Here is a 19,191-nt window from a genome sequence, read left to right on the forward strand (position 1 = left end):
TTTCAACTCATTCGGGAATGGAATAAACCATTTTTACGTTAAAGTTGAAATAATTTAAAAAGCAACCGAACTGAATCAATGAACGTTTGCCTAAATTCTTTTTGTACACTTATCTGCTGTTGTTATTTGAACCAAAAAACGCACGAGAGAAATTGAGGAATGTAGTAGTGATAAAAATGCCGTTTTTTCCGCATTTTCATTAACACCAAAAATATCGAGTAGATGTTCTTGCTTTTTTTATAACTATTCAAGTAAATACAATAAATTAGGTATCATTGGAAAGAGAATTTCGTGCCCTTTCAAATGATATATCACTTGACCCCACTTTCTATTTAAAATTTTAAGGTTGTTACTCACCCTCACTAGGGGGTTGAAGGCACAGGTAGAAAAATACATCTAAAATGTGTCCCCCTCGAAAACAAAATTGACCTGTCTGAGCATTTTTGCGTTAAGTTACAAAAAAAGGAGAAAAGCAAGGTGCATACTTTTCGTTGGACCACTCGATATGTGTATACAAATATACAAAGATTGTTCAACATGTTTAGGTTGTCATCATGAACATTATGACTATGGCAGTTCTAGACCTATTTCAACGAAAAAACTTCAAAATATTTAATTATCAGAATGTCATTACTACCAAAAAACGACTTGAAATAATATTCAAGTAAATGCACCCCAAGGTTATCGTTCGAGAGGAATTATTCGATGAGGGACTATTTATGTTTCGGGTAATGGCATACTAATTTCAATAGATAAAATGTGGAAACACAATAATAAAGTTTGACATTTTTTAGGATAAACCTACTCACAACGTTTTGATGTATAAGTGCTATTTTTTTTCGTTCACAGTGAGTTAAGAAAATCAATTTGACCAAAAAATTGAAATCTCAAGGGAAGGTTTTCGTCGAATTATTTGTCACAACTTTCGACATGGATTGTCTCAACAAGAATGTGTTGATGAACCTAGTTCTTTGTATAGCTATAAAGCACCATTGAAAACTACAGTATATTGCTGGTATAGCAATATACTTCACGGAATTCGTCGCCGACGAATTCCGTGAAGGTCATCCAAAATTGGTTGTTGTGCCACAATACATCATTGCAGTGCGCAAACTCATAATGCAAGATCGTCACGTTACATATTATGAGATAGAGCAGTGGTCGCCAACCTGTCTATTGCGAGCTACCGGTAGCTCGCGGAAGCAATTCTGGTAGCTCTCACAACGATTTTAATTTAAAAAATACAAACTGCAAAAATCAGAAAAGCTTCCGAAAATTCCACAAAAAAATCTAATTGTCATAATATTAAACATAAACAGCGGCAAAGTTGCGGTGAGCGATCTGCCGCTGACGCCATCAAGCTAGAATCGGCTAGAACCGACCAGCCGGACCAGCGCGTTAGTGTTCGAGAATGATCTGGATTGCTTTGAACGGGATAAATACGCACGGGGCGGCGACATTGCGCTTAGTTTAAAACTGCACGCGTAACCAACGTCCAGCGGTTGGGTTAGTAGAGAACAACAAAAATAATATTATGGCAAGCAGTTGTAAGAAGGTAAAGACATACCACTTTCATTCGGAATGGGAAGAACAATACTTTTTTACAGAAGTTAAAGATAAAAATGTGTTTGTTATGTAATACTTCGGTCTCCGTTGCTAAAAAAGGAAATATTGAGAGACATCATAAAACTGTACATTCTAATTTTGAAAAATCATTCCCACTACATTCTGCAGCCACAAAGGAGAAACAGTTAAACAGTTAAAAAAGCAGTTAATTGGACAACAATCAATATTTTTAAGAACAGTCGACAAAAATAAGGCTGCAACTGAAGCATCGTTCCGTGTGTCCCAGATAATTGCACAAAAAAAGAAACCTCATGAAGACGGGGAAATGATAAAACAGGCGTTTTTAGAAGCTGCTGATTCGTTATTTGCCAACTTTAGATATAAAGACGAGATAGTTTCAGCTATAAAATCTATGCAACTTTCTGCTAATACAGTGATGAGACGTGTAGAAGTAATGAGTAATGATATTTTTTTACAGTTAAGAACTGACTAAGATAACTGTGTTTATTTTTCACTTCAACTGGATGAATCAACAGATGTCGTTGACACTGCCCAGATGGCCGTGTTCGTCAGGATGGTTTTTAGTGATTTTACGATTAAAAAAGATCTTTTGAAGTTCATTCCACTGAAAGGACACACTACTGGACATGAGTTGTTTTCTCATTTAAAAAATATTATTTCTTCCGAGAAAATTCCAATATCGAAAATGGTAGGCTTGACAACCGATGGCGCTCCAGCTATGGTGGGTTGTGATAAGGGTCTGGTGGCGTTATGTCGTAAAGATGAAACTTTTCCGCAATTTCTCTGTTACCACTGCATTATCCATCAGCAAGCACTATGTGGAAATTTCCTGAAACTAAACAACGTTATGAAACTGGAAGATTATTCAGAACCTTGGCCGATGAAGTTGACTGTCAATACGGGGACCTACTCCTTCACTCTGAAGTCCGATGGTTAAGTAGAGGAGGGGTGCTGAAACGTTTTAATGATGTCCTATCTGGCATACTTCAATTTTTCAAACAACGCGATGAACCGACTCCGGAACTAGAAAATTCAATCTGGCTTGGAGATTTTGGTTTTCTCGTGGACATTACAGAGAAATTAATCGAACTCAATTTGCAGCTTCAGGGGAGAGACAAAGAACTAGCGGAAATGATTTCTGATATAAAAGCATTTATCAAAAAGCTGGAGTTTTGGGAACAAAACCTAATTAACAGCGATGCCAAGCATTTTCCTATTCTTTTAGAAAAAATATCTCAGAATCCATTAGAACCCAATGACAACAAATATCATATAGAAATAATTTCTCCCCTGAAGAATATCTTCAAAAATCGTTTTAAGAATTTCAATGAAATGGCTTTAATAGCGCAGTTTGTTGTTTCACCCTTTATGGAAATTGATATCCAATAGTTTGCAACTTTTGTTATGCAGAACTTTGGCGAAGACATCGCTGCAACAGAAATGGAAGTCATTGAGTTTCAAAATGATTTAGCCTTAAAATCGTTAGTCTCAAGTACTGAATGTATCTGGCCTATTGTAAGTATAAGACAAATATTCAGTTCTATGCCGTGTTGCCTTGAAAGTGAAAGCATTATTCAGTTCAACCTATTTGTGTGAATCTTTTTTTCCAATATGAAGTTTATTAAGAACAAATATCGCAATCGACTTACAGATGAATATTTGGATAATTGTATTCGAATGGCTGCATCAAATTATACTGCAAACATTAAAAAAATTATCGATGAGTCTGAGTGTCAGCCTTCTCATTGAACGTACTTTTTTATTTTTCAATGTTTATGTTCATGATAGTGCGTTACTTTTTTCTTGTTATTATTAACTATTTTTAAATCATACGTGACATGCCGTTGTGGCTGGATAAAAGTTTGTGTTTATTTTTCAAACACCTTCGTTTGATAGGTAGGAATGTAGCTATGAACAAGTACAAACTAGTAATATCAGTTATTTTGTTATTAGTTTATTATTAGTACCTATGTATTATGTATTACCAGTCAAATAGTAAAATAAATACATATAATGATAAATTAACTGTGGATTATTTCATTTACGTTGCGTTACGTGGCTTCGGTGTGGGTAGCTCGCTGTTTATTCCAAAATTAACAAAGTAGCTCAACACATTGAAGAGGTTGGCGACCACTGAGATAGAGGCACACTTGCATATTAGTTCCACTTCAATACATTCGATTTTGCATGAACACTCAGTTAAAAAAAAATTGTTCTCGTTGGATACCCCATAATGTATTAATCGCTCAAAAAAAGGCTCGCGTGAAGTAGTGTAATGTAATGTAATCTTTATTATTATAGGATACATCCTAATCTCACAAGACATAATAACTAATTAATAATTTAAATTTCCACAGTGCCAAAAATATTAATAAAATTCAAATATGTATATTAACATAATAACAATAATGAAGATAAACTAAATAAGAAGATAATAATAAAAAATATACAATTTATAATACACAATGTTGAAAACCAATATTGATATAGTAACTATATATAATATACATATTTTCCAACTAACTAACGCTCTAGGTATTCCAATAATTTACTTTTAAACCCTCTTACAGTATTTTCCTCTTTAATGGCATTTGGTAAATTGTTAAATTCCCGTAGTCCCTTGTAGAATAAGTTTTTAGTTCCGCCACCAGTGTTGGTTCTATATATATGAAAATTATTATAAGATCTTGTCTCATGTTCATGTATTTGATTATTAAAAACCAAAAATTCATTAAAATATGTTGGTTGGAGACTTTTGGTTATTTCAAATATAAAAACCATTGTTAAAAAGAATAATCGATTTGAAATCGACAGCCATTGTAGTATATTTAACATGTGATCAATGGAAGTATAACGACTGCATCTTAATATAATTCTCATGCTCCTATTTTGGAGTTTTTGAAATTGGGAAAGCCTATTTTGGTTTATTAAATGCATTAAAGTTGGACAGTACTCAAAATGAGGTTTAACATATAATTGTATAACAATTATATGTTAATATTCTGGAGTTAATAGTCAAATTATTTGCTATCCTAGAAAAAAAATATAATTTTTTTGAAATTTTTTTTATAACGTATTCAGCATGACTGTTCAAACTCAAAGTGTTATCTACAATAACTCCCAGATACTTTATTTCAGACACATATTCCAAGGTAGTGTTACCAATTTCAATTTTTATTTCATTATAATCAATATAGTTCAGTTTATATTTAGTTGTTATCACCATAGCTTTTGTTTTATCTGCATTTAATTTTAATTTATTCATATGTAAATATTTTTCGATGTTCTTCATTGAACCTTTGAGAGTATCTACAGCATCATTGAGTTCTGTATTCGAAGTATAAACTAACGTATCGTCTGCAAACAGATTAAGTTCATGTAGCCCAGGAACATAATAAATATCATTTAGGTATATAATAAATAAAAGTGGACCAAGTACACTTCCCTGGGGAACACCAATGTTGATATCTATCTCATCAGATATTTTTGAACCAATTTTTGTTTTCTGTTTTCTTTCACTAAGATAACTGAGAAACCATGCCAGCACAGAGCCTGTTAACCCATAATAATTTAATTTTTTTATCAAAATGTTTCTGTCAATTGTTTCAAATGCGCGCTTGAAGTCAAGAAAGACAGCTACAGTATATTTATTTTCATCATACGCATTTTTCCATCTAGAGAAAGTATACTGAATAGCTGATTCACAGGAATGATTTTTTCTGAATCCTGACTGTTTACCTAAGAATAATTCATTGTCATCCAAGTATGCAACTAATTGTTCGTAAACTGCTAGTTCAATGACTTTCTCCAAAATTGGTAGTGTATTAATTGGGCGAAAATCGCTTGCTTCAATTGTATTACTAACCTTTGGTATAGGAATAACAGAAGTTATCTTCAGTTGATCGGGAAATATTCCTTTATCCAGAGATGTATTCACCAGGTTTAATATCACATACCCAAATACCTCGAATGTTTCTTTTAAAAATTTGCTATTCAGTACTTCAGAGTTGTTTTTATTGTCTAAGGAATGAATAATCTTCCGCAGTTGAGTCATCGTTAATAGTTTAAATTTGGAAAAAGAACTGTTTATAACTGAATAATTTGTGGATGACCATTCATCAGATTGAGGGATACTCTTAGAGATATTTGAAATACTATTAACAAAGTAATTATTGAAATTCTCAGCTATCTCATGTTCATTTTCACTAATTGTTATTGAATTGTTTTCACGAAAGATGATTTTATTCATTTTACTATTGTTAACCGGATTTATTATTGATTTGAGATGTTTCCACATCTTTCTTGGATTATTACGATTTGCGTCAATTTGTTGTTCATAAAAAAGTATCCTTTTCTTTTTTAACATATTAACATACTGATTTCTAACAATTTTATAGTTTTCCCAGAATTGTTCACGCTGAGGTGAGCTGTAATTATTTTTAAATGTTTTATATATTGTATTTCGTTCCTTAGCTTTATTTTTCAATTCCAAATCATAGTAAGGTAACTTGTTATTTTTTATTGAGATAGTGTGTTCAGGTGCAAGATTATCTATAATTATTTTAGTTTTATCAAATATTTCATTCAAGATTCCGTTAACATGGATTGAATTCAATAGCCATGTTTGATCAATTAGTTCAATATTTATGTTTAAATATGTCTCGGAAGTAATATTTCTAACAATCAGCTTTTTTCAGGAATATTTATATTAGATTTGAAACAACTGACAGATATCATTGAATGATCAGTTATCTTAGGCGTATGAAAGACAGATGCTTGAACATCGCAACAGTTAGTTACCACATAATCTATCAAGGTTTTTGCGTTTATTGTAATTCTAGTACACTGCGTCACTATTTGAGCAAAACCATACATATTTAACAAATTTTTGATTTTTCTACTATAAAAAGCATTGTTATCTGCATAATTAATATTGAAATCACCCAACAGTATGAAATTATTTTTAAGAAAATAGTTTTCAAATAGTTCCTCCAAACAATCAATAAATATAGCATCACTTGAACTGGGCGAGTGATACAGACCTCCAATTAACCACCTCTTATTTGATATGTTTACTTCAATACATCTCATCCAATAATTTCCAGGAATAATACTGCTCTTTCGAATTCTGTAGTCCACTCCCTTTCTTATAAAAATTAGAATTCCTCCTGTATGTCGACTATCACTGTCACAGCGGACTGCACTATAGTTATTGATTTGTATTTCGAAATCTTCTACATCCTTGGTAACTCTTGATTCAGGAAATTATTATAAAGTTCGACCGTGGTGCTTCAAAAGACGAATATAAAATTATTGTTATTCGCTATTCCCAAAATATAAATAGTACCCCTAGTATACCGACTCTCCCGCAGAAATATGCCACTTGAAAAACGGATCCGTAAAAAATATTCACAAACTGCTGTGGTCAACCGCATTATTTAATTAGCATCCTTGTTTTATATTAAAAACACGTCCCGGGTTTATTATTCTCAAACATTTCGTAGCGGTAAATGAAAAGCGCATATCCGCCTCCCATTCCATTCTGCGACAATGTACACTAAATTTATATAATGCATGCGATATGCTCCAACTTCAAAGCAAAATTGAGCATGTGAACGCTAAACAGTTTTAGAGCGACATTATGGAAAGAATGTCAGGAATTTTGATATTAGACTCGAGTCTATGCCTGCAATAATCATGCACATCATTAGTTCGACTTATTCAACAAAACAGAATATAAATGATTTTACTCGATAAGTGAGTCAACACTTGTCTCGGGATGGGTAAAACACGCGGGAGAAAAATAAAAATGAAATACAATGTAACATTAATATAATTCAATTTCCAGTATAGAAGTGTTGAAATAAGTTCGAAGTAGAAACCTCATTGCAAGTGAGCCATGAGTGGCTGCAAAGAACAACAAAATTAAAATGGATTACTTCTAGAAATATATCGCTTATGCCAGCTTCAATGTTACATAAGATCATTACATTTATGATACTTTTATTTGAAAGTGATTGACAATGTTTCATGATGAATTTCATTAGTTCGGACTTCCATAGTATATAAAATGATTTGAAATTCCTGAAAAAACCAATAAAAAAGAAAAATTTAAAAATAGCTGGAAATAACAATTATATTTAGCAGAAAAAAACTGAAATTGAATTACAGTGAAATAAAATACAAATACAAATGGAACAATTGAACAAAAAATTAAAAATTAAGAGATCCACAATCGTCTTCGGGTGATGACTGGAGTAATTTCTCCGAGAGATAACTATTTATGGGTCATTGGAGTACTTTCACTTATCTCCGTTTTCCGGTTTAGCGGGAGATGACCGTTTGGCGGGAGTTGGCCATTATTTGCTTGATTATGGGTTTCCATATGTTGCGAATCCCTACGGTAGCTTGGCTGAAAATATTGTTGGACAACATATATGCGGCTTCTTTGAATTTCCCCTTCAATGTTCCTCCCTGTGATATGATCTCGCTATGTGTGTTTCTTGTGCTCGGCAATGCGAACTTTCAATGGCCTCTTAGTTTTACCGATATAGGATTTTCCGCACTCACAGGGTATCCGGTGAATGCCATCCTTGGAATCGCAGTCTGCGTTTGGTGGCCTGATTTTCGTGAGGCTGCTACAGATAGTGTTTCCGGATCTGAAGCCGGTTCTCTTGTACTTAGACTCAATTCTTATCCTTTCCGATAATCCTCTGATGCAGGAAAGTGCAAGCTTTGGTTGTGACGAATTCTCTTTCTTGCGAGGTTCCTGCTGTTGTCTTTCAGCCAAAGTCTGTTCCACCACCTCTTTGGAGTAGGCATCATTTTTGATGATGTCTAGTTCCTTCTCGAGACTTTCCTTCATATAACAGTTCATGTAAGCACAGTCTAATAGAGTCTTGATGATTAATCTTCAATTATTCAATCAATCGACTAAAAGGGGAATCATCAAGACTCTATTAGACCGTGCTTTCGGGCTCTGTAATACTCAGCAGGAGCCTCGCAACCAGTGCTTGCACTTCCCTACATCAGAGGATTATTGGAAAGGATAAGAAGAATTGGGTCCAAGTACAACATCAGAACCAGCTTCAGATCCGGAAACGGTTTTCGTAGCAGCCCCACGAAAACCAGGCCACCAAACGCGGACTGTGATTACAAGAATAGTATTTACCGGATACCCTATGAGTGCGGAAAATCCTATATCGGTAAAACTAAGAGGCCAATGAAAGTTCACATTACCGAACACAAGAAACACAGACAGCGAGGGAAAACCAGCAAATCAGGAATAGTAGAGCATGTTTGGACCCATCAACATAACATCGAGTGGTCCCAAGCTGAGATCATACACAGGAAGGAACATTGGTTCAGGGGGAAATTCAAAGAAGCCGCATACATGTTGTCCAACAATGTTTTCAACCAAGCTAGCGTAGGGATACGCAACATATAGAAACCCATAATCAAGCAAAAAATTGCCAATTCACGCCAAACGGTCATCTTCCGATGAACCGGTGAAGCGGAAAGAGGAAAGCGGAGATAAGTGAAAGTACTCGAATGACCCATAAATAGTCATCTCTCGGAGGAATTAGTCCAGTCATCACCCGTATATACTAACAATCGAAACGTCGTGAAGTAACTTGGTTTGGAATCTCTTAATTTTTTATTGGCAGATCAAGATCTTCAGATGATGTGGTGCTGCAGGTTTTTCCGGATTTTCCTGCAGCTGAAAAAGCAAATGCGCCACTGCAATCAATGAAGTCGCCCCGGAGCGCTAATTAATTTTTGTTGTTGTTTCAGAATTTCATGATTTGTATTACTCACTCCTTTAATATATTTTTTGTTTAATTGTTCTATTTTTACTTGTATTTTATTTCGCTGTAATTTCATTTCAGAGGTTTTTTTACTCAATATAATTGTTATTTTCAGCTATTCTTCTTTTAATTTTTCTTTTTCATTGGTTCTTTCAGGGATTTCAAATCATTTTCTATAATATTAGACAATAGAAGTCCGAACTAATGAAATTCAATTATGATACTGTTACTTTCATTATCTTCCTTCAATTATATTCTTAACAGTGATCTCGAATAATCAAGAATTTTTTTTATTATTTCTTTTTAACAATTTATAGGAATTTCCTTTAATTTCGTTAAGGTAGGCTATTGTGAGCTTTCAGTGCTGAAAAAGTAAACAAAATCGCTGGCAAAGTGATTTCTTCATTCTTACTGTTCCAACTAATCTTTTCCTTTTGAATTTGATCATAGACACTCAATAACCACTTCTTCTTATATTTATATACTGGACCCAGAAGTCACGCAGGTAGATGTATCTGCCTACGTGGTAAGATATCCTAGAAATTCTAGAGGTCTCCTAACTGGAATCGCAAATGTGCCATAGGCTCTTGTTGTTTACTCCTTTCGTTTGTGCTGTTTTTCCATTTTCACAATTCGCGAAATTATATATATGAAGATATAGGTATATTTGTGGAAATTTTCATACTGGACCTGGAAGTCACGCAGGTAGCTCTGTAGCTGCCTCCGTGGTAATGCTAAGATATTCTAGAAATTCTAGGTCTCCTAACTAGAGGTGTTTTCTAGCGTTTCATCGTATTCGAGCGTGTATTAAAAAACGATTCGTAGTGACGTCATTAATAACAAGATTCGTCAGAATGGAATGATTCAGTTTGTGTCATACATCAAATTCAATACCGAAAACAAACTTTTTCAATTTCCTCTAATCTCAATCGGAATCGGATTTGTGCAAGTAATAATTTTGCTGCTTTATTTTGTACATCCTTAAAAAATATTCGATAAAGAAATTTCAGCACTTTATAAACTACTAGTTGTTGCCCGCGGCTTCGCCCGCGTAGAACTTGGTAGTTGTAGTACTAATTAGTACTATGTTGCTGTATTGCTGCTGTTCCAATGTTTTGACAGAATCAAAATCAACGTACTTAGGCGTGTGCAGCGTTATAGAACAGTGCTTTCAAAAAATTGTTCTACAGCGCCATCTAGTGGCGAGTTACAGAAAAATTGATAGCCTAAAAACCTTCTCAATGAAAAATTACATATACAATAATATACATGTCAAGTTTCATCACGATCGGTTGAGCGATGTAGAAGTTTATCACTTACCAACCAACCAACAAATATCCATTTTTATATATTAGATAACGATCAAAATAAAGCAGAAACCGACAACTGACGTAATATTGTCTAATTGCGTTTCAAAACCAACCTCACTCTAAGTTTTGAATCTTCATGAATACGTATCAAATTATAGTTGTCATCATTTCAACGCCAGAATGAATGTATTTGAATCACAGACGAATACGTTTTGAATACATGAGCGCCAGAAAACACCTCAGAATCACAAATGTGCGGTGATCAGCAGAACGGGAGTGTATTTTTATAATACAAGTTATTCCAGTATTTCGATAAAAGGTATCACCTTCAAGGAAAAATTACAAAAGTTGTACAATATTATAAAATTACAAAAGGCTCGACTTATGTCGGTGAGAATAGCTGTGTCGAAAAGAATGCTACATTTAAACAATGGAAAAATATGTCAATACAATAAAACAAGTCACTACATTAAAAGAGGTTGACTCCTTACTGATATAAAGAAGATTCGTTGAATCTACTTAATGAAAATCATTTATGTTTTAAAAGTATAATTTACCGGTAAAAGCCATGTGGTTGAAGACAAAGTGAGAGAGACAAAGAATGATTGACACTGACAGATGTCATGTGATTAAGTTTGGAAAAGGTGTGTTTGTTTGTCAATGTTGAAACTATGGAACAATAAATAACATTTTTTGCGAAAGTGTGAACAGAATCATCTGCTGTTATATAAGCCTATCAATGAGAAAACCCAATGTCCATTCCATATCTCATTGATTTTCATGAAAAGGATAGTAATTGATATATCTTCTTGAATTGGTAGGTTTGATATACAAATCAGTGATCAAGGAATCATCAGTTCTATGAATAACTCTTGTATTAGGAAAAGGAAGGGTGTTATTTGTCTCTATTTCGATAGTAAATTGTAATTTTTGATCATATCTATTGACAACATCAAGAATTTCATGAGATTTGTCATACGATATTGCATAAATGGCATTGTCAACATGTTGCTTCAAAAACAGAATTTCAAAACATATCTTATACCTAAGCAAGTTGTGAATTTTCAAAAAGATCGTCCATTATTTGTTTATAGTATTCATTCAAAAGAGCAATAAATTGAGTTGAAGATGAGATTAATTATTTCAATAATTTTTTTTCGATTAATCGAACATTTTATATTTTTATTATTCCGTCTTTTGATAATACTTTTCACTACTAAATTTATAGTTATTTTGCTGAAAAGTTAAATTACATCAAGGCTAATCAGAGTATATTTTGGTGGTAATGATTGTTCATTTATGAATTGGGAAAATCGAAAGAATCCTCAATAAACGAATTATTTTCAAAATTATAAGTATCAGTACCCTCCACGAGTGGATTTGTCAGCGTGCGACATGTCATACACTGCTCAACAAGTGAATAATAAATATAAACTGCTCGACAGTAAAACAAATTTAATGTATTGTATAATACTATGAAACATTATTTCGAATTATTTATTCAAATTGTTCCTCGTTTTTACTCGCTTATTATCTGTTTGGTTCGAATTTTGCAGTCGATTTGAAAGTTATGGATGAGGAGCTAATTGGACTGTATAGTGTATAAATAATATAAAACGTATAAAATCGAACAAAGTTCGGAAAGCGGAGTGTTTCTAACATATGAAAAGAATTGATTTGCTTGTCAACACAGCCTGTCTTCTTGAGATGCGACAACCATGAAACATACATGTACGCAGGTGGTTATTCTCAACTATATAAAGAATAATACCCATTGTTTTTTTACAAGTACGGAAGTACCACTGCAAAATTATTCTCCTTGAATAACATTGCACAAATAGATGCCAGATTTGCCTGCAGGTGGTCATCTTGTCCGTATCGAAACAAAATGCGCTGCTCATTGGTTTTAGCTAGGATGCTTTGTAACTTGATTGCTGTTCTCTGAGGAACATTGTACAAGAATTTGTTTGATATCGTAACAAATTAAAGAATTAACTGTCTTAAACAAATTTATTTCAAACAATTTGTTTACAACACTTAGCACCTCATTTATTTCCACTATTTGAATTCTTTGTTTAACCGCTCGATTCACTTTTTGAACTCAACTGCCCTCTTGGGACGAGAAGCCGGCCTTATAAATCGGTAACGATCGTTCTAGAATCCTGTAATTGTTTCGGTACTCAACTAGAGTTTTATCGGCGGTTGCCGACTGCATTCCTTTTGCGGTGATGTCATGTGTTTGTTCGCTGGCCGACATATCGGTTAGTGGTGGCTTCAGATTCGTTACAATATAAATTAATATCCATCATGGCACTAGAAAGGAGAGTATTTGATCAGACAGATGTTTGCATAACATCCTATATAGGGAGTAGAAATGGGTGAAACATCAATCGGCAACAACTTTTGTTTCTAAACGATTTCTCTAAGCCTGGTGCCAGACTGGCAGCAGGCTTAGCGGGTTAGATTTACTTGAGGGGAGCGAGAGGGTGAAATTAAGTTCAAGAGGGATAGAAAAACCCCGTACGGGGTAGCTGTGGCAACAGTGGTGCCAGTGTATGAATATAATAATAATAAAAATTTTTTGATGATAAGAATATACCATACAATAAAATACTTCTTAGAAAATTGGGATGAGTGTAATAGAGTTAGGAATCTTCTGTAACTATTGTATTGTACTACAAATGATATATGAACTGTTGTCAGTTTTCTCAACGATAGCACTTGATCACTTCTTATTGCATCGATTTAAAACTGTATACGTCACTAGGTGAAATTATTTTATTTTTTATAGTATTTAATGCAAGAATATTCGATATATGGTTTTTAATGAATCTTTAATTGCGTTAATAAAATAATGCAATGACTATTGTATTATTTTATTAACGGAAATGGGAAATGAGTTGGCATATTTTTTGTTCAGTTGATGACATCCAGAAAATGTGCTATAAATAAGAACAAAACAATTTAATGGAATTATTCATTTATTCATTCATTAAGCCCTGATACGAATACAACTCTTGAATACATATAAAAATAAAAGTACAAAATATTACATTTTCAACTTAATCAATCCCTTATCTTTTAAAATTTGCCATAAACTAAGGAGTGCTGAAATCGTTATTTGCCATCGTTTTGCAAATTTTGACCTATTGGTAACATCTTCTTGTTTCCTTTTTCTCTAAACATTGTTTTCATGTCTTTCAAAATATGAATACGATATGAAATAAATCAAAACTTGGAATCTTTCTGGCGAAGTGGTAATATCAGCCAGAACAAAACTTCTCTTTATCATGATTTAACAAGCGAAACGTCGACAGTCTGATAGGCCAAAAGCGGTAAATTCCATGAAAATTGACGTCGATTATCGAGAAAATTCACGGCACATCCAAAACTTCCCTCTATGATTCCATCATCCCCCCAGAAGTGGGGTTAGTGGAGTACTGGGTCTATAGCATTCTACTGGAATTCGGGTAATTATGTACATTTTTGCTTGATTTTCTGATATCATTTTTGTTTTTTTCAAATGTGATCTGAATTCAATTTTCCTCAATTCGGCCATAATAAAACACTGATTAATTTTATTTAGCTTATTATTAGTAGAACGTTCACTTTTATGGATTTCTTGAAAATCAAAATTAACACTGCAAGAAAAGGACACCCCTAGCATGCCATAATGTTGTTACCTCAGGTTTGGTAGTTACAGTAGATAACAGAAACAAATGTAATTTATTAGTATCTATATTACATAACCATAGAGTACAAATAAAATATAGTTACAAAATCCTTAAATATAAATCTAGCAATAATTTCTCTCCTAGAGCTAACTCGCACCCAAAGTAAATAAAATTTTGATTCATTAATAAAAGTCAAAACAAAGCAACTGTAAAACGTTCAATTTTCATTTAAACATCGCTACTTGATAGTTTTTAAAAACATATCCAGTTCTTTTATGTCCATTTTACTGCCTTCAAGAAGCAATGAAAACTTCTCTTGAATTTTATACTCAGTAGTGAAGTAAAGAAAGAAGTCAAAATCGTCGAAATATAATACTTAATTACCTTCATGAAAATGATCTTTGGGGCAAGCTTGCTTTATCATTCTAATATACATCATATAACAAATAAAAATAAAATATATTCTGTTCAGCACGTCTGGAAATGGATGATTGTAATTGAAGTATGTTATAAAATCCATCAAAAACAAACTTTCGATTACATTCCCACAGCTTCTTAAAATCTCTTATCCGTAACCTAAAGATCACCTCTGCTAGCTCAGCAACGTCCTAATTTCTTTGTGCATATGACACAGAAAATCAACATAGCTAGGAGAACCATCTGTGCCTCTATCTTCGACAAGAAAATGTTTGAAAACAGGTTCCAATTTTTCTCGTTGCCTAACCAATGTTAGCTGAAAAAGAAAAAATTGAAATTATGACTATTCAGTCTTGAATTCATATTATTTATAATTTAGTTTTGAATATGAAAATTAGATTATGAAAATTTGGCTTTTACTCGATGATAAACTTTGGGTTAGAAAAAATTATCACTGTCTATAACTAACGACTTTGGAGGTTGAAATTTTTTTCTATTTTTAGAAGATACCTCCGAGGGTGGTACTCTTCGGAGATTTGTTCTATCCAACACCAGTTCAGTTCATGAGTACATCACCAAGAACCTTTACGCTCTTGATATATAGACCTGCCTAATGACTGTTAGGATAAGTTAGGTTAGGTTACATAACCTATCCCAACAAGTGTTTAGCAAGTCTCCCGAACTCCTTATTAGAAGTGTTTTTTCATACATCATAAAAAAAACTCGAATTTCTATGCATTTGTCAGTTTATTCAGAAGTTTGATTAATATTGTTTGTATATATTATGAAATTTCACGAATAAACTCATCTTATCTCCAGTTCATGCAGTAAATTAAGTTCAATAATTTTTTCATTGAGACTGCTCAATTTGGTCAGTTAAACATCAGTTAGTAAAGCTGCACATATCAATATCGATAAAAATGATTTCAAAGTGTATACAACGTACGTTATTGAAACCATTCACAGAAACTGAATTATCATCCTTATTGAAGAATAAACTGAACAATATGAAATAATCTGAAGCAGATGACATTCCTATGCACATACTGAAAATAATTTTAACAATAATAATAATAAAACCCTTAATATATCTGATTATTCCATCATTTGTAAAAAGTGCCTTCCCATGAGAGATGATCATCGTAAGAAAATAAACAACTATAATGGAAAACTGTCATTCAGTAACAGTCCTGTATGGCTATGAAAAATATTCTGATATACAGTCTTAGTCCGACTCACTTAATTTTTGAATACACACAATATATTGACTAAAATGCAATATAGGTTTCATGCAGAAAAGTCAACAAATACTGCTATTTTTTCATTATACATAATCAGATGTAATGAGGCAGATGAGTGCCTCGAGGCGATCTTCTGTGATTTGAATACGGCAATATGATATGGGGTAAGCTGGATATCTTCATTAAAAAGGTAAGACCCTGTTAGTCCTTAGCTCGCACAAGTTTTGACTTTTGAGAGTTGTCGTATGTAGGAGCGGCCACAGCTTGTTAGCAAAAAAACAGATTTCAACAGAAACAGATATCTGTTTGAAGGTAGGTGATTGACAATGTTTCATGATAAATTTCATTAATTCGGACTTCTATTGTCTGATATATAAAATTTTGAAATCCCTGAAAGAACTAATAAAATAGAAGAATTAAAAAAAAGCTGAAAATAACAATTATATTAATCAAAAATACCTGAAATGAAATCACAGTGAAATAAAATACAAGTAAAAATTGAACAATCAAACAAAAAATAAAAAGTTAAGTAGAAACTTTCTATGTTTTTTACCACTTTCATTTGTAACTAACGTGTTACTGCAGTTTTGTCCTAAAAGGACATTTTCAAACTTATACAGTTAGTCAGTTACAAATAAAAGTGGTAAAAAACATAGAAAGTTTCAATTCTCTTTCTTCATTATGATTTTCTATCACATAGTAACGGCTACATCCATCAATTTATTAAAAAGTTAAGAGATTCCAAGCCAAGTTACTTCACGACATTTTGATTGTTAGTATCCACAATCGTCTTTGGCTGATGACCAGCCATCACCCGAAGACGATTGTCGACTGTGGATAGTGTTCTAACATCGTGAAGTAACTTTGCTTGGAATCTCTCAACTTTTTATTTTCAATTTTTGTTCAATTGTTCTATTTGTTCTTGTATTTTATTTCACTCTTATTTCATTTCAGGTTTTTTTGCTTGAAATAATTGTTATTTTCAGCTATTCTTTTTTAATTTTTCTTTTTTATTGGTTCTTTGAGGGATTTCAAATCATTTTATTCAATAACAGACAATGAAAGCCCGAACTAATGAAATTCAGAAACAGATATGTTTCACACTAGGCTAACATGAATAAGGAAATCCGTATAATAAATTCTGGACCTTTGAACTTAGGTTTAGGTGTGCCGCAAGAAACTAATCTGGACCCAATTATGTTCATTTTGTACACGAACAATATAGATTCCTTATTTCTAGAGTTCATTATACGGCCTATGCCGGTGACATTTCTATGCACCAAATGAAAAAATATTGAAAGATAAACGTACTTCTGCAGTTAGACAGATATCAAATTTTTTCAATGATCACAATTCATTTTTCAATTCATGAAAAAACAGATCTTATTCACTTTTCCAATTGACAAGAATATGATCATAAATTTATTTAAAGCACGATATGTCATATGCTTCTGTAGTATAGTCAACTCAATATAATACTCATTGATATAACGCCCAAGAGCATTGTGTATCTGTGTATCAACCTGCATTAGTAGTTGTTCACAACTACTTTCTTACTTTGAGAATCTCAAAGTTGTTCTTAGAATAGAATGAGTTTAGCAGTAGTGACAAACTACTTACTCGCCACTACTTAACACAGGATTGTTCTTTTTAAGACAGAAATCTTGCATCCACAACCTGAATGCTACCTCTGTTGAGACCTATGACAAATCAAAACGGTGCTGCATAGCATTGGTCATTGATGCAACTCATTTCGGCTTTAGTACCATTTAGTTGCCTGCTCAAAGTGAAAGCAGCAGAGAGATAAGGAAGCGATTTCTCTATCGGCGATCGATTTCGAAGGTTAGCTCTTCAACAGACATATGTTGTGGCCCTCATTGAACTTTTGATACTCATGAGTCGAGTTTTCGGTCAATTCCATAAATGAAGTTTTCGTAAGGGTAATCTTGATTCTCACTAAACACCTCAACAAAAAGAAATAATTAAGGATTCCCTGATAAGTTTGGTGTTTTACATCTCTGCTATCATATGCTACACTACAATTGCGATTTTTCCATTTTAATAAATGAGTAAATAAAATAGATCCAACTCATCTTCAACACAAAGGAAATGTTGAAAAAAGATTAATTATATGGACAAACGAATAGTGTTGTCAATATTATGTATTATTATAATAAGATCATTTTCTAAGGAGAAATACTCAACTTGAAACTTCAACTGGCTTTAAAAGTAAATGTAAAACATTTTTGAATGTAAAACAGGTTGTCGCGAAAGAATTATCCTAAGCTTACTAATATGACGTATAAATCAGTGATATTGGGTTGGATCCCGGGTACACTCCATGTACTTATCTCTTCTGAAAGTACAATCCTAGGTAAAATTGAACTGTATGGGGTGCTCTATTCCGAGGACAACCTCTAAATGTCGACATAACTATTCAACACATTATTAATTTCAACATCTACCACCAAATAGAAAATATTTCATTATTTACTTAAATATATTGCATATGTTAAGTGGAGTTTCGTTATTTTATTTCATTGTTCATCATGTCCCCTTTTTTATATTTGCCATCATCAGCATTACATGAAAAAAATTGTATAAATTGCAACAAGCTGAATTTTTTGTCTGATATAAAGTTTCATTATTGGTGAGGTATTGTTTGTAAATTTGAAAAATGTATTTCGAAAAATATGAGATTGAAAAATGAGATCAAAACTAAGCTTCAACTTATATAAATCATATTTTATACTCACTCTCATACAACGATGCCTTTCTATTCGTATTTCATCAATGATAGTCCTAACAGCTATGGAAAGGGGATTATCTAGTTCCGGTAATCCAACCCTATCGATGTCAACTTGTATGGCTGATGGAGCCCCAAATACTTTTTGAATAAATTCAGGATTTACGCCTAAGCCAAACCAAAGGAACATGTGAATTCCATTTTCTGAAACAAATAATTTAGTGTTAATGTATTTCATTATGTTCATCAATATATATTATCTGAAATGAAACGAAATATTTGAATATCTACAAACATCATCAGAGATATGAAAAGTTCTGTGAAAAGTTTGGTATTTATTCATTTTCTGACATTTTCATGACAATATCACAGAAATTTACATGTAACTATTCAGCAGACTAGTTCCAA

At 32.9% G+C, this 19,191-nt stretch overlaps 1 protein-coding gene across 2 annotated transcripts in view; it reads right to left on the bottom strand.

Moving 5' to 3' along the window:
- Positions 1 to 14,427: 14,427 nt before the first annotated feature.
- Sec24CD (COPII coat complex component secretory 24CD) overlaps positions 14,428 to 19,191 on the bottom strand; it is a 34,435-nt gene continuing 29,671 nt past the window's right edge. For both annotated transcript variants that reach the window (XM_074171828.1, XM_074171827.1), the window contains exons 12-13: positions 18,794 to 18,987; positions 14,428 to 15,112 (exon numbers count right to left, since the gene is read on the bottom strand). In XM_074171828.1, the coding sequence (XP_074027929.1) occupies positions 14,972 to 15,112; positions 18,794 to 18,987 (335 nt within the window). In that variant the 3' untranslated portion in view covers positions 14,428 to 14,971. The remainder of the gene's footprint in view (positions 15,113 to 18,793; positions 18,988 to 19,191) is intronic.

The sequence above is a fragment of the Leptinotarsa decemlineata genome, unplaced genomic scaffold (assembly GCF_025532065.1).
Source record: "Leptinotarsa decemlineata unplaced genomic scaffold, Ldec_3_MD MMD2_tig00000035_RagTag_RagTag, whole genome shotgun sequence".
Classification (NCBI taxonomy): domain Eukaryota; kingdom Metazoa; phylum Arthropoda; class Insecta; order Coleoptera; family Chrysomelidae; genus Leptinotarsa; species Leptinotarsa decemlineata.